The sequence below is a fragment of the Thamnophis sirtalis genome, unplaced genomic scaffold (assembly GCF_051295495.1).
Source record: "Thamnophis sirtalis isolate CommonGarterSnake01/CBP01778 unplaced genomic scaffold, rThaSir2_p1.2 scaffold_9, whole genome shotgun sequence".
NCBI lineage: Eukaryota > Metazoa > Chordata > Lepidosauria > Squamata > Natricidae > Thamnophis > Thamnophis sirtalis.
In genome coordinates, this window is record NW_028261389.1 from 32,841,445 (window position 1) to 32,866,399 (window position 24,955).

The 24,955-nt window shown below is 38.5% G+C and overlaps 1 protein-coding gene and 1 long non-coding RNA gene across 5 annotated transcripts in view; one reads left to right on the forward strand and one right to left on the reverse strand.

The window, feature by feature from the left end:
* GUCY2C (guanylate cyclase 2C) overlaps positions 1 to 24,955 on the forward strand; it is a 77,217-nt gene that overhangs the window by 49,218 nt on the left and 3,044 nt on the right. The window contains exons 17-26 of the mRNA XM_087723266.1: positions 3,687 to 3,819; positions 6,544 to 6,681; positions 9,552 to 9,646; positions 11,948 to 12,039; positions 12,844 to 13,002; positions 14,178 to 14,370; positions 14,667 to 14,841; positions 17,365 to 17,463; positions 22,939 to 23,033; positions 24,376 to 24,452. Of these exons, the coding sequence (XP_087579392.1) occupies positions 3,687 to 3,819; positions 6,544 to 6,681; positions 9,552 to 9,646; positions 11,948 to 12,039; positions 12,844 to 13,002; positions 14,178 to 14,370; positions 14,667 to 14,841; positions 17,365 to 17,463; positions 22,939 to 23,033; positions 24,376 to 24,452 (1,256 nt within the window). The remainder of the gene's footprint in view (positions 1 to 3,686; positions 3,820 to 6,543; positions 6,682 to 9,551; positions 9,647 to 11,947; positions 12,040 to 12,843; positions 13,003 to 14,177; positions 14,371 to 14,666; positions 14,842 to 17,364; positions 17,464 to 22,938; positions 23,034 to 24,375; positions 24,453 to 24,955) is intronic.
* LOC148044085 (uncharacterized) overlaps positions 14,876 to 24,955 on the reverse strand; it is a 28,183-nt gene continuing 18,103 nt past the window's right edge. For all 4 annotated transcript variants that reach the window (XR_015697729.1, XR_015697731.1, XR_015697730.1 and 1 more), the window contains 5 exons: positions 24,396 to 24,549; positions 22,933 to 23,038; positions 17,330 to 17,451; positions 16,629 to 16,790; positions 14,876 to 15,567 (listed from right to left, as the gene is read on the reverse strand). This is a non-coding gene — a long non-coding RNA (uncharacterized LOC148044085). The remainder of the gene's footprint in view (positions 15,568 to 16,628; positions 16,791 to 17,329; positions 17,452 to 22,932; positions 23,039 to 24,395; positions 24,550 to 24,955) is intronic.

The window sequence follows — 24,955 nt, forward strand, 5'->3', positions numbered from 1 at the left end:
TATGCACTTTTACTCCCAATGCTGGCTGGGGTATTCTGAGAGTTGATGTTCACACATCTTAAAATGGCTAAGGTTGGGGAAACACTGCTCCAAAGTGTGATTTGGCAGAGAAACAGGCTGGCAAAACCTGTGCTGCTTTCACTGACAATTGCTTTTCTGTTTGAGTAATGAGATTGGCAAGTGATGCTGTCCTGTTTTAATCCCGGGGAATTTAAGTAAAATGATTGATGGCTTCCCCTGCCTTTATTTCCTCATCCACTGAGGGTTACTTGCTGCCAGAGAAAGTAACTACCAATTACAGTACTAAAGATGTGGTGTGGCAGAGACAAGCAAATGCAGATGATTTAGCTCACCCATCAATCTACCTAGAATACAGATCATAAATAGGGGTTCAGGCTGAGGTGAAATGATCACTAACTAGTAAGTCCCATCCTTGACTAGAAATATAGTTAAGTGTCTACGGGCAGCAACAATCAGCTTTAGGCAAAATGGTGCTGCCTTCTCACCCAAGTAAGAAATTGAGAAATTAACTTGGGGTACCTCAAGGTTCTGTATTAAGCCCAGTACTCTTCAACATCTTCATGAATGATTTAGATAAGAGGATAGAGGGGATACTCATTAAATTTGCAGATGACATCAAGTTGGGAGGAGTAGCTAACACTTTAGAACCTAGACTCAAGATACAAAAGGATTTTGACAGACTTGAATATTGGGGCCTATCCAACAAAATGCAATTGTGGAGAAAAGTAAGGTCTTATTCTTAGGCAGGAAAAACCAAATTAAATAGTATAAAATAGATGGTACCTGTCTTAACAATAGTGATCGTGAGAGGGATCTTGGTGTCCTAGTGGACAATCACGTTTGAGCCAGCAGCGTGCTGCAGCTACCAAAAAACCAATGTAGTCTTAGGGTTGCATCAACAGAGGGATAATATTAAGATCACATTAAGTGCTAGTACCACTTTATACTGCACTAGTAACACGACACTTGGAATACTGTGTCCAGTTCTGGTCACTAGGATACAAAAAGGATGCTGAGAAGAGCAACAAAGAAGAGCAACAAAGGGGTTTGAAGGCTAAACTGTACAATGAACAGTTACAGGAATTATGTATGCCTAGTCTAATAAGAGAAAGACGAGAGATGACATGATAGCAGTCTTCCAATACCTAAGGGACTGTCACAGAGAAGAAGGGTCTACTTATTTTCCAAAGAACCCCAGTGCAGGACAAGAAGTAACTGGTGGAAAATTATTAAAGATAGTTCCAATCTAGAATTAAGGAGACACATCCTGACAGTGAGAACAATAAACAGTAGAATGGCTTCCCTCCAGAAGTTATGGGTGCTCCTTCACTGGAGGTTTTCAAAAAGAGGTTGGCAATCATTTGTCATAGGGTCTCGCAGGGGGTTGGACTAGAAGTCATCCAAGATCCCTTCCAACCCTGTTATTCTATGTTTTACATATGGTCATATAAACCTTGTAAGAAGTCTGTAATACACTCATTGGTGAGACAACTGGCAACAAATAACAGGCAAAACTCAGTTCTTTTTCCCAATTTAAGATTACCTCTATAGTCCATGACTAGTGTTATTTCAAAAGAGTTCTAAACTCATGTATAGAGGGATCTCTCAATTGGGTCAGGACAAATGCTCTCTAGTAACCCAAGGATAATCTGTACGGTAGCCTCTGGAGATGTTCCTTAAATCCACAGATTTAATTAAGCCAACAAACCTGTTGTAGCCCTTAGGGACTGCTTTGATCCATCTGATATTAGCATCAGTGTGCTTTGTATAAGTATTCTAATTTGCTTTCTGGAAATTCCAATGAAATTTAGGAATGGACCTAATTACTGGGATCTGGAGTCCTATTCTGTAGATTATAAGCCTATGTTGACTGTACAGGAAATTGTACAAAACCTGTCTCTGGATTTGAGATTTTGATTTTACTACTACAGAGTAGTAGTAAAAGCAAGGGTCTGGGGATTAACCCTTTTGCCAACAAGCAGAATGAAATGTGCCTCTATCTTTACCATCATATATAAGAGTAAGACTGTTTATTTCCATCCAGTGGAATAATCTACTCCCATTCTCATCGCTTTGCTTTTGACTGATATAATCTGAATTTATGGGCATCATAGAAATGCATTTGCTTCCTGTTGGGTTGATAAGACTGATGAATCAAACAAATAATAGACATGTAGATGTACAATCCCTGCTGTGAGTGATTTCTCACTAGTGATTCTGAGTTGAATGCAGCCCTTGCTGTAACAAGAGAAAGCATTGCTTGAATAATAATGCTTTGCCCTGACTTCTTTGTCTTCTTCTGTGTTTTGCTGCTGGGCAATGTTCTGTGGTACAAAAAGAACAAGATAAGGGAGCTTAATTAAGGCCCGAAGATAAGACAATATAAGAAAGTGTTAAAATGGGACTGCCAGGGCTTTCACATGGTACTGTCAATAATTAATGCAGACAAATCTGTGGGAATTTTTTTTTTTACCTTCCTCCCCATCCTTTACTGGTACTGACATTGGAAAATGAAGCATCATTTTATTAGATGATGGCAGAAGAAAGAAAAAAGGTAGAAAGTAGCAGTACTAGACTGATCTATTCCTGCTCCCCCATTCTGAAATATAAAAGAGCAGGTGCAATAGCAAAAAATATGCCCAAATTTGCCCTAACAGCTGAGCACTAATCTCTGCATCAGTTATCAAGTTTGTAAATGGTCCTTGCCGATATAACTTTACTGCAAGATTTTAAGAGCAGTGATTAGTAGATTCCTCTGGCTTTATTTCCCTTCCCATTCAGGTCATTTGCTGGTCATCAGTCACTGTCCTTAAAGGATAATGAAGGATGCTTGGGCAACTGGCAGGGACAGAGGCTTCAGCTATCTTTCAGATAGGCTGAGTGATAAATTGCCATGGGAATATACTTGATGTTGGTAACGTGTCTTTCTGGCCTTTCCTGAACATGCAACCACAAATATTCTGCAAGACTGGTAGATCTGTGTTTAAAAAGGGCCCAGCTGGCTGGGTGGTGTGTGGAGAAAAGGTGCAGTGGTAAGGAGCTCAAACAGTGCATCAAGAAAACATCATTCCACTTAATCCTGTGCTGCCGTTCACCTGGTAGCCAGGTTATTTTAAGACTTTGTTTTGGCCTTCATTTCACCCAGACTACAAATGGATTGGGAAGCAGTTTTGTCACATTCACCTTAGCTCCTAAATATTATACACTTTTTTAAATTAATGCATTTAACATTTCTGAATCTTATATGTATCGTCCCAGCAAGCAAGTGTGGAATAATTCCATTAAACATTTACCAACGGATATTTCCCAATTCAATTTGTTGTATAAGATTATCTTTGTCATTTAAAATTTTGTCAGTTATAATATGTATTTCAGAAATAGGTTGTAAGTCTTGCAAATCTGGGATATTTTCTTTAGCTAGGGATTCATGCTTGGACCTCTACTGAATTTGAACTCACATTAATTTTTAGTCAAGATTTCTTTAACATGTTTTCATTTAGATATAGTGGGGACTACAAGTCCTAGAATTTCTTGCCAGCTTGGAGAATGAAATCATGCAAAAGTGTTTTCGGGTCAATACTGCTATACCACCTCTGCCCCAGTCTATCTCATACAGTTGTTAGTAATGATATTATGCTGTTACCTTCTGCCATTCTGTTTCACAGGGAATGTCTTACTTGCATTCAAGCAAAACAGAGGTCCATGGGCGCCTGAAATCCACAAATTGTGTTGTTGATAAACGCATGGTTGTGAAAATCACTGATTTTGGCTGCAATTCTATTCTGCTCTCTAAAAAAGGTACTTAAGGGATATGGAAAAAAAACATTTACTCTCTTTTTAAAAAGCCCATGGCTTGGGAATGGGAACATAGGAAATGCTTCATACTGAATCAAATCATTGGTCCATCTAATTCACTAATACTGACACAAACTGGCAGTTAATTTGCAGAAAGGACTTTTTCCAGCCTTGTGCAGAGATGCCAAAGCTTGTATATACTAGGACATATATACAAAGAATATATTTGGCCAAGAAATCATGGCCCTTCATTACCACACCTTATAACAGTGAAGGCTAAACATTTTGTCATTGTGTGCTGAAAGCGCATGCAACAGCCGCCCTGTGCATGTGCCTTGCTCCCCCTCGCCCATTTTTGGCTTCCAGGTTGGTGAAGGAGGCTTTCCAGGCCCAAAATGGGGCATGGGGGGGAATCATGCGGCACACGGGAACTCTGTACACCCCCACACCCCATTTTGGGCCTGGAAAGCCTCCTGCACCAACCTGGAAGCCAAAATAGGGTGCAGGGGTTCTGAGTGAGGCCACAAAATGCAATCAAAGCTCCCCCCATGCATACGCCCTACCTCAAGGCACATGCACAGCAGAGACCTAAAGACCAGATGGCCAGCGGGAAGCATGCACACATGCGTGGTGGAGCTGGGCTGGGGCAATGGCTGGCATACCTGCCAAGAGAACTCTGTGTGCCACCTGTGGCACGCGTGCCTTAGGTTTGCCATCCTGGCCTTATACAGTAGGACCAAACATATTTTGTAGTACGTAATGCACTACTTTTACCTACTTTTGGGGGGTTTTCTGGCACAGAGGACAGCATGATGACTATTATATTGCTAGGAATGCTGGCCTTTGTAGTCAATCAGATCTAGATAATATAATGATGATGCAGTTGATGCCACTGAGACAGTAATGTGTTTCTTTAATGATAATATGTGATTAAATCAGGTTTTACCACCCCTCTTTTTAAAACTCTGAGACAGCAAAGCAAAATATTTAGTGAAACATCACACACACCCATCTTTCTTTTAATTGCATCCAGTGGTGGGTTGTAGGCGGTATGCCCTGGTACGGGCGTACCGGAGCCTGCCTGGAACAATGGGTACCGTTCCAGTACGGTGCTCTGGAGGGCCCACCCACCCTCCTTACCTGTACTTTGAAGCCTTTGGCACTTCCGCACATGCGCATGGCACGTACAGTGCTGTGTGACGCTCCGCCGAACAGCTGGAGCATCGCAAAGACTTGCGGAAGTGTCGCTGGCAGGTACGACGCATGCATGAGCCATGCACCTGTATGCGCACGCTGCACGCATTTATGTGGGCAACGCCAGGCCCGTTCCAACCGTACCGGTTGGAACGGGATCCGGAACCCACCACTGATCACATCCCATATGAACTCACTAATATAATAAGAGACTTGAGGGTCCATTTCTTAATTACATCCATGTATCCTTAAACTGATCTTGATAACCTTTTTCTGTTCCCATAATGTATTAGAAAAGTTATTCCTCTCAATGAGGAGGAAAGGGACTTTGCTATAAATTCACTACAAATACTAGGTAGTTAGAATGCTTTTGTCTGACAGCCAGATCTCAAGTCTCCTCTCCCTCAGGGTTGGTTCAGTGCAGTTCCATGGAAAGTAGGCCAACTTTGTTTCTTAAACTATCGTAATCCCTTGAGAGATCTTTGACCCATTGTAGACCCATCTGAATGATATTTCAGCAAATAAAATGACTAAGCACAATACATTAAAGATGGTCTTAACACCAACTAATGAGTATTAGCTCCTATTGGACACTGAAATTGAATTTGGCCTTCACATGCTCAATATGTAGAAAATCTGTAAGGATTCTTCTGTTTTCTTTGTTACCTTCTGGAAGGAGGCTACGTGATATCTGAAGCAGAACATCCAGAGTCAACCCCAGGTTTCTTCCATACAGTATCAACCTTGTAATCTCTCAAGCTTCCTCTTTCTGATAGGTATTCAAGATGGACAGTGATTAATATTTATATGTATTTATATGCTAGGATGTAGGTATATACATATGTATGTATGTATATAGCATACCTATATGTGTGTTATGTATGTATACACTTTGGAGAGCAGGCAACAGAATTTCATTTTTAATGTGTGCCAGTTGCCCACAGGAAAAATGCCAATAATGGTTATCTTCTTCTGTTTGACAGGCTTTCATAATGGAACACTTTCAATGGGGAGTAGAAATTTTAAATCTTTTATAACCCATTTTAAAATTTTGTTAGGCACTTGAGTGCCCGTTTAAGCAGAAAGTTGGTGTAATCAAATAAATAAATCAAATTATTGAACAGATTAAATATATACAAATAAATAAGTAAATAAATAAATTCTTTGTACTTGACCCACTTTCGGGATCTAAGAACAGTTTTACTAGTTCTGACCAAAGACTCCTGTAGTTTAATTTTTAGGTCTCACAGTGGCTAACTAAATGTCTTGGACAAGCTATATGCAGCATCTAAGTACAACATCAGTACCTAACAACATAGACAAAATTTCCTAATGCTAGATCAATATCTCTGATATTGACTGTTGGGATGACTATCCACTGACATCTTTATATTCCACAAAAAAAAATCTTTTTATTATGATAAAACAATCCATAGAATTAATGGGAGCTAAACCAATATGAGAATAGATTAAATTCTGAAATGCCTGTCTGTCCACTCATATCTACAAATATGATTTCCTTCTGTAAATCAGATCTCTGGACTGCTCCTGAACACCTCCGCTGTGGTGATGAATCGCAGAAAGGTGATGTGTATAGCTATGGAATTATAGCTCAAGAGATTATTCTGCGTAAAGAGACTTTCTACACTAACCATTGTCGGAATGCTAAAGGTAAACACGGCGTATAAAGAGGTGTGACTACATGTTTACACTTAAAAAAAACCCACCAGATTCCCAGCAATAGAAATAGAAAAAAGTATAACACATGCACAACACAAATAATACAGAGAGAATAAATGTTATAATAATTAACTGAAATGTAACAAAAAATAAAAAGAACTACAAAAAATTCATAGTTCATTTAGTATTAATTAATTAGAATTAATTAAATTAATTCAATCTTAAATGATTAAATTGAGACCATGTAGAAATATATTGCTTTATTATCTCATTTTTAGCACATAAAAATATACCTGAAACTAGTTGTTAATATTGGGAAGATGTTTACCTCATTTGCATAAGATTATCTTCTTTGCCAGGCCCTATGCTAAGTCAAAACGTTTTGAAATGACACTTTCTATGTTTTACAAATATTGTTCAATATCATATTTATATCTTTAACTCTTAATATTTCCCCCCAAGTGTTGCTATAATTTGAAATCAAAACAAAGCTACATCTGGATAAGGTCAAATTATATCAATTAAGCTTCAGATTTCATGCAATGCTAGCACAAAATATAAATTATCTCTTTTTAAATATTCTTTCAGGAATCCAACAAATACAAAATAATATGTCCTGATGAATTAATTGCAGTCTTAAATCATCAGTACATTTTCTATTTTTTAAATCCTGAAATTTCCAAGATTGGATATTTCAGTTCTTTATTTCATAGTTCATTTAGGTAATGGATATGAGCTTTCAGCCTGCTTTCAAATATCAAATTGGATTGTTATTTTCAGTTCAAGCACCGAACCGCTTAAGGATTCTAAGCTTCCTGAGGCTGCTAAAGAATCTGGGCCACACTGTTTAGTTAGTACAGGTTTCACCTTCATATTTTGACAAACAGAAGTAAATAATATTCATAGCACAGTCTTTAGAAGAACCACTAATTATCAACTAATATAAGTCAACTTCTTTGGCCTATGCAGTTAGTAAGACATCTTTCTTTTGATGTGGGATCAAAACGTTAAGTCCTTACCTATTAATAGCCCCAAAAAAAGTGCCTGGCAACTTTCAAAGACTGGGAATGAAGATCCCTGTTTAATATACCTGGATATTCTCCCTCTAATAAGTTTCTGAAACCCCACCCCCACCCAATTTCCAATAATCGGAGCATATTGTTGGTCAGCATTGTTGAGTACATGTTTCTATGTATTCCAGCAGGAAACTCTCTGGCAAATCTTTCCCCTCCAGTTTTCTTCTGTTTCACTGGCTGCTCTTATGGTTTCTGGGTGCTGAGATTGACAGAAGAAAACACAAGAGACAGGAATACATTACCCACTTTCTTTTTGTAGCTCATTCTGGCAAACTGGTGTGGATGTATTCCCCCAAAACATGAGGAATGAGTAACACTACAAAGGCGAAGGAGCTTAATGGCTGCATTTTGCCTAAACACCCTCCGGAGCAGAGTAATTTAATATTCACAACAAGAATGATCCAATGTTTTTCATTTACATTGATCTTGATTCTCTTGAAATTTAGAATTTGAATGATACACAGTTAGGAAAAATTGAAATTTTACAATAAAATGTTTAATGTTTTGTCAGTATATTTTAACATTTTAAAACATTTTAAAAGCATGTTTGTAAGTACCAAAACTTTTTTTTTAATACAGAACATTTCTTTCATACTCGTCTCCCATTTTATCCGATTGATTTTTGCTGCATATTTTACAAATGCAACATATTTACACAAGAAGATAGGGAATAAAATTATAGCTGAATAACAAGAGATTAAAAAAAGGTAAAAAAGGAAGATAAACTAGAATCAGAATGGAGCTGGAAGAGACCTTGGAGGTCTTCTAGTCCAGCCCCCTGCTCAAGCAGGAGACCCTATACGACTTCAGACAGGTGGCTATGCAGTCTCATCTTAAAAACCTCCAGTGATGAAGCATCTACATAGCCATCCAACTCACATATAGTGAAAATTTCTGGTCCCAAAGGAATTTACTAGAGGTGCCACTTTCTTCTGCAAACCAAGGCATACTATTTTAAATGTCAAATAACTTTTTAAAGGAAATCTATAATTGGGACTTCTACGTTTAGCTTTTACTTTAGCACATCTGGAGAAAGTTGCTTTACTGCAGTGGTGGGTTGCTCTTACTGTCGCTACCGGTACGCTGATTGTGGTCTGTCCATGCATGAGCCTGACATGCGCTGTGCACACACCTGACGTGTGCTGCGCATGCATGCACAAGCCACCGCCCCTGCAACACCCAGCTGCTTGTCAGGGGCGTGCAGGCTCTGCACGCTGTGCCCGTGCGCAGTATGCCTTTTGCCATAAATACAGCTATAGAGCATGGGCGGGCAGGTGGGCCAAACGAGCCACGGTACCAGTACGTTCCCAGCTGCTCCAGGCCGTTACCGGTATGGCCATACCGATCAGGACCGGCAGCAACCCACCACTGGTTTACTGCCAACATCATGCTGTTTCCTTATTGCTGTATATACTGCATGTAGTAACAATATGCATCAATTGCTCTTGATTCCTCTGTTTACCCTAGAAGGAATTTTATTCTGGCATACTTCACAAATAGAAAAATCACCGTCTATAGGGTTTTTTTTAAATCAAAGAATGAGCAGGTTTATTCAGAGCTAGGTTTGAGACTACCTCTATTTATAAAATATTTCCTTGATGGTTTCTGTTTACCAACAACACTTCTGTTCTCATGCTCTTGCTCCTTTGTGTATCCTCCAAATATATTAGATTTCAAATTCTATTATTTCCAAAGAGGAGGAGTTTAATGGGAGTTTCCCCAGATTGGGCAAGCATATCCATTGTCTTTTTATGTTATTATTGCATATTTTCTCTCCCGCTACAGAAAAACTTTATAGAGTAGAAAGCAGCAAAGAAGAAAGACCATTCCGGCCAGATCTTTTATTGGAGACAGAAGGAGAGCGAGAGCGAGAGCAAGATGTACGTTCTAACTGAAACAAGAATTTTTGATAGAGTGAAGTATATGCATGTCAGCTGAAATTAGGAAATTTGACATACAGTGTTGTGGGTTAGGGTTCTACTAACCATGGAGAGCTGCAAAAAGTAATTAACTTTTCTCCAACTGTAATTCTTCTCTTAGTTGATTACCACTGTTAGAATGTAGGGTTAGGCAAATTACTACACAGCAGCTGGAGTTTAAAGTGCAAAAAGGAGCAATTAAAATGATGTCTTATACACCTCAACAGACATGAAAGCAAGCCCTTATATTTTTCTTGCCATATTTATCCTAACAACTGATTTTTAACCTTTGTGCTTCACTGGAAAAACAGGCCTGGTAATAATTTCCTTTGGGGAGGTAAGAACAACTGGGATAGTTATGCTACCAGATCTGGGCTACAAAACCTGAAAGACCATTAAATGGCATCACAAGTGTTTTTTTTTTTCTAATTCTGCAGCTCGTATGTGTAATCCTGTTCATTTACTTATTTATTCATTCCATTATATATATATTTTTCCTGTTCATATATTCACTCTATATCAGGGGGTGTCAACTCAATTTCATTGAGGGCCACATCAGGGTTGTGTTTGACCTTGGGGACCAGGGTGGGTGTGGCCAGCTCGATATCACTCATGTCAGGGGTGCCTGTGATGGCCCAAGCACACTGCCAGTGAAAACAGGCTCCCGAGCTCCATTTTTGGCTGCCATAGCATCCTGCGATCCTCTGCCAGTGAAAATGGAACTCTCTGTTTTCACTGGCAGAGAGGGTTGCAGGAAGCTGTGGCAGCCAAAAATGGAGCTCGGGAGCCTGTTTTCACTGGCAGAAGCACTGCGGGCCAGTCCTTCACTGTTTTCAGAGCAGTCCCGTGGGCCACGGATCTGGCCCCAGTGCCCTGAGTTAGACACCCCTGCTCTGTATGCACACTTAAGGAATGACAGTGAAACAAAATGCAATAATAAAATCAGGGTCATTTGAACAATCAACAGTTAAAAGCCTAGCAGATGTGTTTTTGCTATTTTTTAAAATACTGTGCAGTCTTGTAAGAGATGTGGCTACCCACTGGTTCCTGCCAGTTCTAACCTCTTCTATAGAAGAGGCTCCACAAATCTACCATGCTGTTTAGGACCGGTTCCAGCTCCCTCCCCCCGCCTGTCCGCACCACGCTTGCCCTGCCCACTGCTCACTGATTGGCTGGCTCACCAATCGCCCTGCCCGCCTCTAAGAGTCCTATCTAAACCTTAAAGTCTTAAAACTGTCAAGTTTGGACATCCCTGGGTTTTTTTTCCTAAAGGGTTAGGGGTGCAAGAGTCTTGTAGCTTGACAGCTTTAAGACTTGCACACTTCAATGCCAGAGTTCCTGAGTCAACATGACTGGAGGAGGAATTCTGGGAGTTGAAGTCCACAAGTGTTAAAACTGTCAAGTTTGAACACCCTTGGGGTTTTTTCTAAAGGGTTAGGGGTGCAAGGGTCTTGTAACTTGACAGCTTTAAGACTTGCGTGCTTCAAATGCTAGAGTTTCTGAGTCAACATTTTGGCTGCTAAGCAAGAGCGTTGTTAAGTGAGTTTCATCACATTTTACAAGTTGACCACGCCTACCCAGTCACATGGCTGGCAAACCACTCCCACTCAATAACATGGCTGGCAAGCCACTCCCACAAGCAGGCCACACCTACAGAAGAGGTTCTAAAAATTTTTGAAACCCACTACTGGGCTACCCAATTGGAAGGTCAGATCTCCATGGTGTTTCTTTCGTGAGCTTCTGTTTCCTGCAAACGATGAAACAAAGGCTCATGAAAGAAAAAGATCTTACCTCGTGCTGCGCTGCCAGTGTTGGGTTGCCCCACTGGCCAGCTGGTCTTCGGGTCTCTGCTGTGCATGCATGCATGTCTGTGCACATGTCCGTGCATATGCATTTTCATGCATGTCTGTGCATGCATGCATTCACGTATGTGTGTGCACCTTTCCATTTGGGCATATGTACACACGCACAGTTTGGGCACTCGGTGTCTAAAAGATTCACCATCATTGCTCTCGTGTCTTAAGATCCAGGAGGAAAGGCAGGCTATGATAAAATAAATTACCATAACTGCTTAACTAGTTATTCAGTTTTGCAAAGAAAAAGAGTTGGAACTTGAGGAAGTGGTTAATATTTGACACAATAGTTATGTGCCAGGGAAGGGGAGATGAGTAAACCTTGCCTGAAGGGAAGATGCCATTTTGATATCTTATCATAAAACCCAAAATAGATTAACTAACCTTGGTTTGGATTATGCATTGCCAGATATATTGTCTAGTGAAAAGCTGCTGGGAAGAAGATCCAGAAAAGAGGCCAGATTTTAAGAAAATTGAAACTACTCTAGGTAGGATATTTAGGTAAGAAATCATTACATTAAAGCAAGGTTTTATATAGTAATATGGCAAAATGTACAGGACATGGGCAAAAGTAAATGATAATGTATTTAAAAAGTGTCCATGTATGAAAAGAAAACATGTAGAAGTGAATAAAGGGAAGAGAAATCAAGTAAAATAACACAATTATTTACTGTAAAGGTTAGTGATACAAAAATGCTGTTGGATCATATACTGTAGGTTGCTCCAGCCAGGTTCTTTTCTTCTCTCTGTCTCTGTCTCTTTTATTCATTCTCTGCAGGTAGCTCACAACCTGCGAACATAATTGGGACTGGAATTTCAGTTGTAAATCATGATGGTCAGAACTCAAGGCACCAATCACCTTATTGTGATTTCACCCGGTTGCCTCATGTAAATATTAATAGGCGAAAAGAGAGAACACTTAAATCCTGCAGTGTCTCACATAGTAGGCAGGCCCTCTTCTTCCCCAATAATTACTGATTAGATTCAATCCCTCCCTGATTATTCTCTCATTCATATGTTCCCCCCCCCTCTTTTCTTTCTCTTTCTCTCTCTAAGATATCTAGTGTAGCATTTAAACCCTTAAATACTAATATTCTTACTTCTTTTTCTTTTAAGACTTATCCACAACTTTTAAAACCATTTCTAGCATGTCATTTTATATCTATTTATAACTATTATTCGGAGGGAGACAATTGGTGGATGTTCCTTTTGATTGTTTAACATTTAAAGATTAGATTAATTTCCACAAATTCTATTTGCTGTTTTTCTTGAAAAATATCATTTTTGCTCTTACAATATTCCTAGCAACTACCACAACCAAAACAATGAGAGCTATATGGACACATTGATCCGACGCCTGCAGTTGTATTCACGAAACCTGGAGCATTTAGTAGAAGAGAGAACCAAGCTGTACAAAGCAGAACGAGATAGAGCTGACAAACTAAATTTCATGCTTCTCCCACGGTGAGTCTTGTCCACCAGGGAATAGTACCTGCAGTATCAACAGAATTCTGCTGATTGAAGAATTGTACGCAGATTTATGTTTCTTTATTTTATTTATTTATTTAGTTTGTCAAACATGAAAAAGATAACAGGTATAAGTATAAACATAAATATGAACACAGTAAATGGGTACGAATAAATGGAGACAGTAGGACAGGTACAGCAGGCATGCTGGTGCGCTTCTGTACGCCCTTTACAGACCTCTTAGGAATGGGGTGAGGTCGACAGTAGACAGTCTTAGGTTAAAGTAGTCATTGACAGGTAGGATAGTGTAGCAGATAATTTTGTGTACTACAGTATGTCCAAATACTTAAGGATAAGCTTTAAAATCTATGTTAAATATATTTGTCTTTTCAAAAACTTGTGCAATATTGAACAGCATAAGAGATTTATCTTGTTGTGTCTGGATAGCATGCAAAAATTTCTTCTGCTTCCATTCAAATTCTAGTCCTCTTCAAGAGATACGCAGATACCATTTTCAAAGATCATTCTTCTACAAATAGATACAGTGTTTCCCCCAAAATAAGACAGGGTCTTATTTTCTTTTTACTCACAAAATATGGCTTGGGCCTTATTATGAGGGGAGGGTTTATTGTTTTGGTGTTGCTGGGCAGCTGCTCTCTTCCAAGCAGGCTCCCAAAGAGCCGGGCACAGCATCATGGGCGAAAGCCATGAAGCGACCACGCTTATGAGCAGCCATCCGGCAACCCCCCTTTCCAGCCGTGCAGAGTGCCTTTCACTGGCATTTCGAAGGCGCCAAGCCGTGGGACCCGGGTAGCGGCAAACAGGCACTCACACGGCTTGGCGATATCCCTAGGTCAGTGAATGGCGCAGTGAAAGCCTTCTACAAGATATGCACAGCCATTTTGGTGAAGGGGGCGGGGTTTTGGGAGGCTGTATTCAGTGTATAAGATGCACCCAAATTTTCAGTCTCTTTTTTGAGGAAAAAAGTGCGTCTTACACTCCAAAAAATACGGTAATCATATCTCAACAAATTATTTATTTTATTAATCACATTTTTATAGCTGCCATCTCTTTCAAGGCGATTCAACAAGAGATAAAAGCTGTGACTATCATGCCAGAATTATGTTTGAAATTAATAAGCCTCGCCCTCTTCTCCCCCCCCCTCCCCGCAGGCCTGTGGTAAAATCTTTGAAGGAGACTGGACTTGTGGAGCCAGAATTATTTGAAGAAGTCACCATCTACTTCAGTGACATTGTGGGCTTTACAACCATATGTAAATACAGCACACCTATGGAAGTGGTAGACATGCTGAATGACATCTACAAGAACTTTGACCACATTCTTGATCATCATGATGTTTATAAGGTGATCCAGTTTGAGAACAAAATATAAAATATTACCTTGAGATGAAACAAAAGTAGTGGGGGCAACAGTGCACTAAAAAAAGGCAAGAATTATTTTTATCTGTGGCCTTCCCAATTAAAAGGTTTTTCCAAAGTAATACAAAGGAGATACTTTTCTTAAAATTTAAAAATCCATACTCTCATGAAGTTTCTCTGTAACAAGTTTCTTCAATCTGGAGTTCTCTAAAAGTGCTCGATTCCCGTGTACGTTTTCCCTAAGCAGATATATCTTGTGATTTTTTTCTCATGTTTCAACAGGTGGAGACTATTGGAGATGCATATATGGTAGTAAGTGGTTTACCAAACAGAAATGGTAACCGTCATGCAGTGGACATTTCCATGATGGCCCTGGATATACTCAGTTTCATGGGGTCATTTGAATTACAACATCTTCCTGGCCTTCCTGTATGGATTCGAATAGGAATTCATTCTGGTATGAGGATTCTGTCAAACATTTGATCAAAACAAACAAAGCAAGCAACGATGTTTAATATCATGTTTACATTTTCCTAAAGTAATAATGGAAATTATTATAATAATTTAGAAATTATTATAAATTGTAATGGTATTATATAATTATCAGGATTTAAAATATTACCTTAAAGAAAATTATCAGTGGTGACTAATTGTTCAAAAAAGAATATAGTGAATATTATAAAGATAATATCAAGCATAAATAGCTTCCTAATATTATTGATCAATATTTCCTTGTAATTTGTATTTTGTATACACTTGTATACAAAATTCAGAATTTCTGTACTGTTCATGAAAACTGACCTCAAGAAAGCATTATTAATGAGTTATGTTTTAATTAAGCCACCACAGACATTCCTCTCTAAATTCCTCTTCCTCAATATTGTGTAGTTGTTGTTTAGTCCTTTTTATGACATAGATTTGTATTTCTCCCCCTTCAATTTTTTCTAGAAATTCTCTTGCTTTTTGTACTGAATTCAATCTAAACTTCTGTTGTTTAAAAGTAAAGATCCACTTGGTCCTATCAAAATGCTATCTTTTTTCTCTTTAAACTTTTCAGGAAAAAAACTCTTTTATCTTGCTCATTATCTTGATCAAAATTTCTTTAAGTACAATTGCATCTACATTGTTAATCTTCAGTCTGATCTTAGAATGCTGCCTCAAAACATGGTCTTTGGTCTTCTTCCTGAAAAAGTACACAAGAATTTCCCTCTCATTAATTGAAAATTCCCGCCACTCAACTTATTATTAACAAGGTGGATAGTCTTTTGACATGGGACATTCAATTGTAGTTTGTGTAATAAACCTTCCTTCTAGACTGTGTCATATGTTGTTGACTGCAAAGGAGTGCTTAGACTAAGTGCATTAAAGACTGCAAATAAATTACTGAACTGATACGTTTTTTACTATTTCAATAGAAAAAAATATTAAAGAAATATTGATATTTATCTCTTATGCTCTTCCCATTTGAGAGAAGCAACTATGCAAAGTCTAGAAGATGAGTAAGAATCAGTAATGGAAAGAAATTAACAGCAGAAAAGGAAACTAAAATATAGTTTATATCATCACTTAGCAGCATTTAATGTATCTTTCCATGTTTTTCAGTATTGCAAACCATCCTTTTTTCACCATGTCCATTCAACAATTCATGTGTGGTCTTTAATTCATGTGCTGTCTTTTGTTCGACATATTCCTTACATTTCTGTTTTTCAGAATTTAATCAGTTGCACCCAACAGTAAAATTTTCTATCTTCTCCTTATTCCCAGCCCATCCACTCTTCCTTCAGGTATTTTTTTTTATAGTGTTTGACCAAATATGTCTTGGATTTCAGTGCAATATTTTTCAGACTGATATACCTCATTATATTATATAATCTCTTGCACAGTCACTACAAATCACTCATATTCTCAATTATCAGCATGATATCATCCGTGAACAAAGCCACATCCACATTTGTGTATGCAACACAAATCTAATATCTGTATAAACATTTCTTAATTATTTACCTATACATACAGTATATTAAATAATCAAGTGACATCACATATCTTTGTTTTACATAGAATAAATTTTCAGAGTCAAACAATTCCTAATAATCTACTAAAAAAATTAAATAAGCAAGCAAGCAAAGAAACAAACAAACAAATAACGGAATAAGGTGTTTGTTAATTTTTGCTCAATGCCAGGATATTTCAATCAGCATTCTGCTGAGTATCTTCCCAAGCACATTTATCAAACCAGCGCACCTGAGATTTTCATTCACTCTTGTTGCCTTTTCCTTTATATGAGGGAACAGTGACAACATTCTTCCAGTTATCAGGCAGAGATGGAATTTTCACACATCTTAAAAATATTGCATAGTCATTCCATCTTTTATCCATCTTTTAACATTTCTCCAATTGCACCATCTATATATGGAGGGAGAGAAAGTATTCTTTACCAATGCTCTCGGTTCATAAAGTGATCAAATCAATCCTGCTACATTCATTCCTTTGTGATATCTTTTCATGAACACACACTAGGAAAAATAAGAAATACTTTATGGTATCTTAATAACTTAATTGTAGCATAATTTTTGGTTGACGATAGTTCATTCTACTCATATGATTGGTAATTGATTTTGGCATTTTTATACTCTTAACTCATGAGAAACAGTATTAATGATGGGTGTAAACATCCATGAATAAGTACACAACTATGAGTTACAAATATTGATACATGATTGAAGGATTGTAAACAGTGAGATTAATTATACAATATGGCGGGAGGGGTCAAACTCTAATTCACCTGTGGTGGCCCGAGTGCTCTGCCAGAGAAAACGGTCTCCTGCAACCCTCTCCCAGTGAAAATGGAGCTCAGGGGGATGCATACGGCCCTCTCAAGCTCCATTTTCATTGGCAGAGGCACCACGGGTCTTGAGTTTGACACCCCTGCAATATGGACTTACCTTTTCAGAGAATTTCTATTTTATCTTGTGTTCAGGTCCGTGTGCAGCTGGTGTGGTTGGGATTAAAATGCCTCGTTACTGCTTGTTTGGAGACACGGTGAACACAGCTTCAAGAATGGAGTCTACAGGTTTACGTAAGAACAGAGTTTCTAACTGTACAATATTTTATACAGTCAAATTCAGAATTTCATATATAAAAACATTTTATCAAGATATGATAAAGACTTACTATCTCATAGATAAGCATGTAATTTTTGTGGATTTAGATTACAAGGCACTGCAACATATATAGCTTCTTACCTACTTGATGGAAATGTACAATACAAATGTCACCATCAACTTAGCCATTGTCTATACATTGCAGGATGAAGGCCTCTTTGGCATGTTTCTAACTAATACAGTCCTAAGCTTTCTTTTGCCAATTGGGCCTGCAAAACTTGCTGATGTCATCGATCCATTTTGTTTTAGGTCTCTTTTGTGGATGCTTTTTATCAAGAAGGATTCATTTTATAGCTGCCTTGGTCCACCTTCCCTTGTCTTTTGTGAGCCGCCCGGAGTCCTTCGGGAGTGGGCGGCATACAAGACAAATAAATACAAATACAATACAAATACAAATACACCTGCCTTCAGTTTTTCTTGCTCTGTAACCAGCCCATTTCCATTTCAATTCTTTTACTCTCTTAATACAATACAATACAATAGCAGAGTTGGAAGGGACCTTGGAGGTCTTCTAGTCCAACCCCCTACCTAGGCAGGAAAACATTTCAGACAAATGGCTATCCAACATCTTCTTAAAGACTTCTAGTGTTGGGGCATTCACAACTTCTGGAGACAAGCTGTTCCACTGATTAATTGTTCTGTCAAGAAATTTCTCCTCAGTTCTAAGTAGCTTCTCTCCTTGATTAGTTTCCACCCATTGCTTCTTGTTCTGCTCTCAGGTGCTTTGGAGAAAAGTTTGACTCCCTCTTCTTTGTGGCAACCCCTGAGATATTGGAAGACTGCTCCTCTGGTCCTTCTTTTCATTAAACTAGACATACCTAGTTCCTGCAACCGTTCCTCATATGTTTTAGTCTCCAGTCCCCTAATCATCTTTGTTGCTCTTCTGTGCATTCTTTCTAGAGTCTCCACATCTTTTTTACATCGTGACCACCAAAACTGAATGCAGTATTCCAAGTGTGGCCTTACCAAGGCATTATAAAGTGGTATTAACACTTCATGTGATCTGCTATCATGTCTCCCCTAGACCTTCTTTTCATTGAACTAGACATACCCAGTTCCTGAACCGTTCTTCATATGTTTTAGTCTCCAGTCCCCTAATCATCTTTGTTGCTAATTGACCAATTATTTCCTTAACCCTTTTCTTGTTTGTTGGAAGATGTGAAATATGTTTAACATGTTTTTTTTTTGTTATTTTTTACTTTTGTGGCAAGCCTTTCTTCATTGTGAGCCTTAGCTTTTCTCACTTCATCTTTACATGCTCGGGCTATTTGCTGATATTCTGCCTTAGTTATGTCCCCCTCTTTCCACTTTTTATACTTAACTTTTTTGTCTTTCAATTTGTCAGAGAGTTCTTTATGCAGCCATGCTGGTTTCTTTTGGGAGCTGTTTTTTTCCCCTCATTGGTATTGTGCTAGACTGAGCTTTTGTAATCTCATTTTTCAAAATTTCCCAAGCTTCTTGAGTTGTTTTCCCCTTGAGGATTTTCATCCATGGAATTCTTCCCAATGTCTCTCTAAGTTTATTGAAAATAGCTCTCTTAAAATCCAAGACTCTAGTTTGACTTTGTTCTACTACTTGTGTTTGCATAATGTTGAATTCCAATATTGAATGCTCATTTGCCCCCAGGGTTCCTATGGCTTCAACACCTTCTATCATTTCCTCTCTGTTAGTGAGAATTAAGTCTAATATGGCCGATCCCCTTGTTCCCTTCTCTACTTTTTGGGAAACAAAGTTGTCTGCTAGGTTCGTTAGGAACCTGTTGGACCTTCCACTTGGTGCAGAGTTTGTTTCCCAGTTGATGTCAAGGTAGTTAAAATCCCCCATTACTATTGTGGTGTGCTTCCTACATACCTTAGTTAGCTGACTAGCAAAAAGTTCATCTACTTCCTCTGCTTGGTTGGGTGGCCTGTAGTATAGACCTATGGCAATATCATTTCCCCCCAACCTTTAATATTGACCCAAATGCATTCAAGATAGTTTTCATCATTGTTGTGCTCTATTTCTGTAGAGATGTAGTTATTTCTTATATATAGTGCAACTCCACCTCCTCTTTTATTTGGTCTACTTCTTTTAAATAATTTAAATCCTTCTAGCTGTATGTTCCATTTGTGGGTTTCATCCCACCAAGTTTCTGTAATGGTTACAATATCGTATCTGCCCTCATTTATTTGAATTTCTAATTCACCCTGTTTATTCCTCATACTCTGTGCATTGGTGTATAGACATTTGAGTCCATTTTGATTGACCCTGTGTTTACTGTCTACATAACCTGTGTTATGCCTGACTGCCCCTAGTTTCTTACTACTTGTATGATTCATGCACATGGTATGGCACTCACTATTAAATGCTTGGTTTTGCTTGACAGCAGGAGTGATAATCTTACTCGCATAAACATCTATGTTACATGCACTGATAACCCTATGAGTTTTAGATTGCTGGGGACAGAAATGTTCTATATTAATTAATTCTCTGTCCCCACTGTTCAGTTTAAATGTTTATCCAGAAAATCTGTGAATTTAATGCCAAGTAACTCAGTCCCTTTCGTGGATGGGTGCAAACCATCTCTTTTATACAGTTTTTCATTGGACTAGCTGCAGGCATCATGACTAATAAAACCAAAGCCTTCCCTTTTACACCACTCCTTTAGCCACACATTAAACTCTGCTACACATTGTCCCTTCCCTTTTTGTTCCTTATATACTGGTAAAACCTCTGAAAAGAGGTTTGAAAAGCCTACAACCTACACTACTGAGTTCATATCCCAACCTCTGGAAATCATTCTTCACAGAAAATACATCTTTTTGTGACAGATCATTTGTGCTAAGATGTATAATAGTATCAACGTCACAATCCTTACTTGCATTCTTGGCTATCTTAAGAATACACCTCTTGTCTCTGCTCGCAGTAGCACCTAGCACCTGTGATATCTGGGTCCCCATTTCACCTTTCCAAAGAAAGTTCTTCATTTTGGACCACGATCCCCTGCTTATTTGAGTCATCATTATCACAACTACCTTGACCTGTCTCTTTAGTGTCCCCATTAAGGTCAGCAAGGGTGCTATATCTGTTATGCTGGGTCACAGCAAATGCTCTGTGTTTATGGCTCACAGCTCTCACCCTGCCAGATTCCATGGTTGTCCAGACTGCTCTTCTCCTGCAGGATCTTTGCGGTAGAGGGGGCTGATAGCGTGGCATTTCCATAGTGTGGAATGGCTTAATTGGGCACCTAATTTCTGCTTGGAGAGCACAGATTAGAGATTCTAGATAGATACTGTATACTTTTGTTTGTTCTCTAATCCATGTGCAGGTTTTTCTATCTTGTCTTGTAATGCTGAGCATGTGTCTTTCCATGGCTCTTTACGCCACTTGTAGTTTTTGTATTGATTGTGAGGTTACTATATACATTTTTCACTGGCATATGTTAGAGCAGGTAGCACACACTGATAAAAAAAAATTCTCTTCAGGCACAGGGGAAAGTTGTTCTTGAAAATTATATGCCTACCAAGCACATTTAACATGCCGTTCAATTTCCTTTATTGTATCATCTTCACATTGTATTCACTTCAATACAATAGTGAATAATAATTGGACCTCAAAAGACATCCACATTTAGATCTTTCCCCCCAATTTTGGCGTGCATTTTGTTCGATAGGACCCAATGCTCAAGTCTGTCAAAATCTTGAAGTATATCTTGAATCTTGAGTATATCTTCCAAAGTGTTGGCAATGCTCCTTCCTCCAACTTGGAGTCATCTGCCGATTAGATGAGTTTCTCTTCTATCCCCTCATAGATATCCCCTGAGTATATCTTCCAAAGTGTTGGCAATGCTCCTTCCTCCAACTTGGAGTCATCTGCCGATTAGATGAGTTTCTCTTCTATCCCCTCATGTAGATCATTTATGAAGATGTTGAAGATTACCAGACCCAAAACAGAACCTTGAGGTATCTCACTGCATGTTTCTCTCTACATAGATGTAGCTCCATTGAGGACTAAACACTGAGTGCATTGGGTCAGCCAACTGCAAATCCATCTGGTGGTGGTTCTATCTCTTTCACATTGTTCTATATTACCAAGAAATAGGCTAGAGTCTATTTTGTCAAATGCCTTATTAAACTTTAAGTATACCACATTCACAACATTTCATTGATTGACTGACTTAGTCATTTTATCAAAGAAGGCAATAAAGCTTGTCTGGCATGATCTGTTTTTAACAAGCCCGTGGCTTCCAGTAATCATCTTCTTCATTTCTAGATGCTCCTAAATCCACTGCTTGATTATCTTTTCCAGGATTTTTCAGGTATTGATGTTAAGCAAATTATTCTATAGTTTTCTCTATCCTTTTTTGGGGCCTTTTTTGAAGATTGGCACCACACCAGCTCTTTTCCAGTCCTCTGGCAGTTTCCATGTGCTTCAGGATCTCTGAAAGATTTCATTCAGTGATTCCAAGATCACATCTGCCAGCTCCTTCAGGACCTTGGGATTTAAACCATCTGGTCCTTGAGATTTGAAATCATCCAAAGCAGATAGGTGTCTTATCAATTCCTTGCTAATTTGATCGGCATTCTGCTTTTGTTAGGTTGGGCTACATTTTTCCCTTTTGCTTAAAGACAGATGCAAAGAAGGAATTAAACGGTTCTGCTTTCTCCCTGCTGCCCATCATTTTCTTGCCATTTTCTCCCACTAGTGAATCAACCATTTCCTTGACATATTGTAAATAACTTCTCTCTTTTTTTGCCATTTTTGGCATTTGTTATAAGTCTTAGTTAACTCCATGCCTTCGCCTTCTTGCATATTTGGACTACTTGCTGGTATTCTGCTCTTGTTAAATGCCACTCTTTCCATTTTTTATACTGGTCCTATTTGTCCTTCAGTTTGCCAGAGAGCTCTTTATGCAACCATGCTTGTCTCTTGTTTTTCTTTCTCCTGGTATTGTTTTTGTTTGGGTCTTTATTATTTGTTTTTCAGAGTAACCCAAGCATCTCATGCTGTTTTCCCCTCTAGGATTTCCATCCATGGAATCCTTCCTAGTCTCCTAGACTCCTAGTGTGTTGAAGGTCAGCTCTCTTAAAGTCTAAAACATCAGCCTGACTTTGTTCAGTTACCTGGGCCTGGAATTGTGGTGAATTCTAGTATAAATTGTTATATGACCAATAAATACATAAAATCATCAAAGCTAATCCAAATTTATATTAGTATGTTCAGCATTACATATACTTAATTACAAATGTTTTTTATGAAAACAATGGTGCTTTTCAGATAACTGAATTCTATTGTTTTCACCCATAAAAAAAATCAAGAATTACTAAATATAATTTGGCATAACCCAAAACTAATAAAATAATAAAAACTATCTTACAAATATTGTGGTTGTTTTATATGCTTACTTTTAGCTTTGCGGATTCATGTAAGTGGTTCCACTATTGATATTCTGAAGAGGACAGACTGTCAGTTCCAGTATGAAGAACGAGGAGAAACATATTTGAAGGTAATCTATAACCATATATTCATAATTTTAAAAATCTGTTTACAGTGAAAATTTATTTAAGAGGCTAAATAGCTTTTAAAATATAACTTTATAGTTCAGTTGTGTCCAACCTACTTAAAGGTAGGCTTCACTTAACATTCACTCATGCAGTGACCATTTGAAATTACAACAGTGTGGAATGAGAGAGATATTTACGACAGATCCTCATAACTATACCCATTGCAGAGTCCCTGTGGTCACTTGATTGTGATTTGGGTAATTAATGATCAGATCACAAATAGAACATCACAGCATTCCATGATTATATGATCACTTTTGTGACCTTCACTGCCATCTTCTGACAAGCAAAATCAATGGCGAGGCTGGGAGGAGGTTACAAATGATAATCACGTGACTGTGGGATGCTATAATAACATGGGATTCATGGCAACTAATACTGCTGGAACATTCACTGTAAGTTGGCAAGTCACCTTACAACTGTAATAACTCAGTGTGGTACCTTACAACCACAACCTTTAGTGATGTAGTGGCTGGTCCCAGTTATCCTTGGTAAGTGAGGATTATTTGTAATAAATGTTATTATATGATCTTGGATTGGGAAATGCATTCCTGATTTGCAGCAGTGAACTTGTGATAATTTTTTGAAGTTTTTGGGGGGGCTGGGGAGGGGAGGGAGGCCATTTATGTTAACATTGAGCAGTTTCACCACCCCCAGTGATGTATTAAGCAGACTAAGCATGTGCTTAGGGCATCAGGGCCAAGGTGACACCACAAAGTTGAGAAAGAAAAAAACACCCAATGAAGATTTGTACAGTATATACAAAGGAGGCGGGGCACCAAGATTTGTCAGTGCTTAGGGCACCTGTGAGCCTTAACCTGCCACTGACCTTCCCCCCCCACAGGCCCCATTTCCACAGATAAACCCTCCAAGTGGCTTCAAGAGCTCTTAGGGAGAGTGCTAATATCCAGATGACTGCCAAAGAAATATGATACTTTGAACCTCCCCCCCCCCTTCATCCTGCCAGATTAAGCTTCTTGGATGAGAAGCAAAATGTCTTCTTCCTCCTCAGGGAAACAATAGTCCTGTTGCCTTTATGGTGAAAATTTTTGCAATTGATTACTTTATAAAATAGCATCTTGTCCAAGGCCTTTCCTTTCCTCTCCTTCTTTTAATGGTCATGCTAGCAAATCCTGAGGTTGAATTAATCACAACATGTGTTATATATATTTATACATTCAGTGGGTTTAAATAATTTGCTTTTTTTTAAAAAAAATCATGCAATATAGTAATAACAATAATTATAAATTAATAATTAATTATAATCTTATCATTTCATATTAGGGCAAAGGAACTGAGATTACTTATTGGCTGACAGGTGTGAAGGATCAGCAATATAATCTTCCATTGCCTCCTTCTGCGTAAGAGGTTTTTTTGTTTTTATTAAAAAGCTGTGATATTAACGAGTGTTCAAATCAGGGTTGGCTTTTGCATTGTTGATTGAGAGTTCTCGTTTTCCTTTGAAAAAGGGAGAGAAGAATCTTTTTCAGTATATGTTGTTCCTATTTGTTATTTTCTAAGGGTGGGGTGCTTTTGGAGGACAGGTTCATGAATTCCCAAACTAACTTTGCCCTCTGCAAGATATAGACACATATAAAAAAGTACATTCTCACTCAAGAAGTGTATATGTGTAGCAGTGGTGGGCAATGTTCCCTCTAATTTTTTTTTCAGTGTGAGTGGAAAAGTATAGTGTTTGAGCTGCACAGTTTCATGCCTGAGCACCTAAGAGAGCAACAGTTTGAACTGCTGTCACGTCTGCTGGACATTTGCGCAACATTCCAAGCGTCAAGCGCGATTGCGAGCGAGGTTTCAGCCTGATGAATGCCAGGCATGAAAATGTGCCACTCAAACACTATACTTTTCC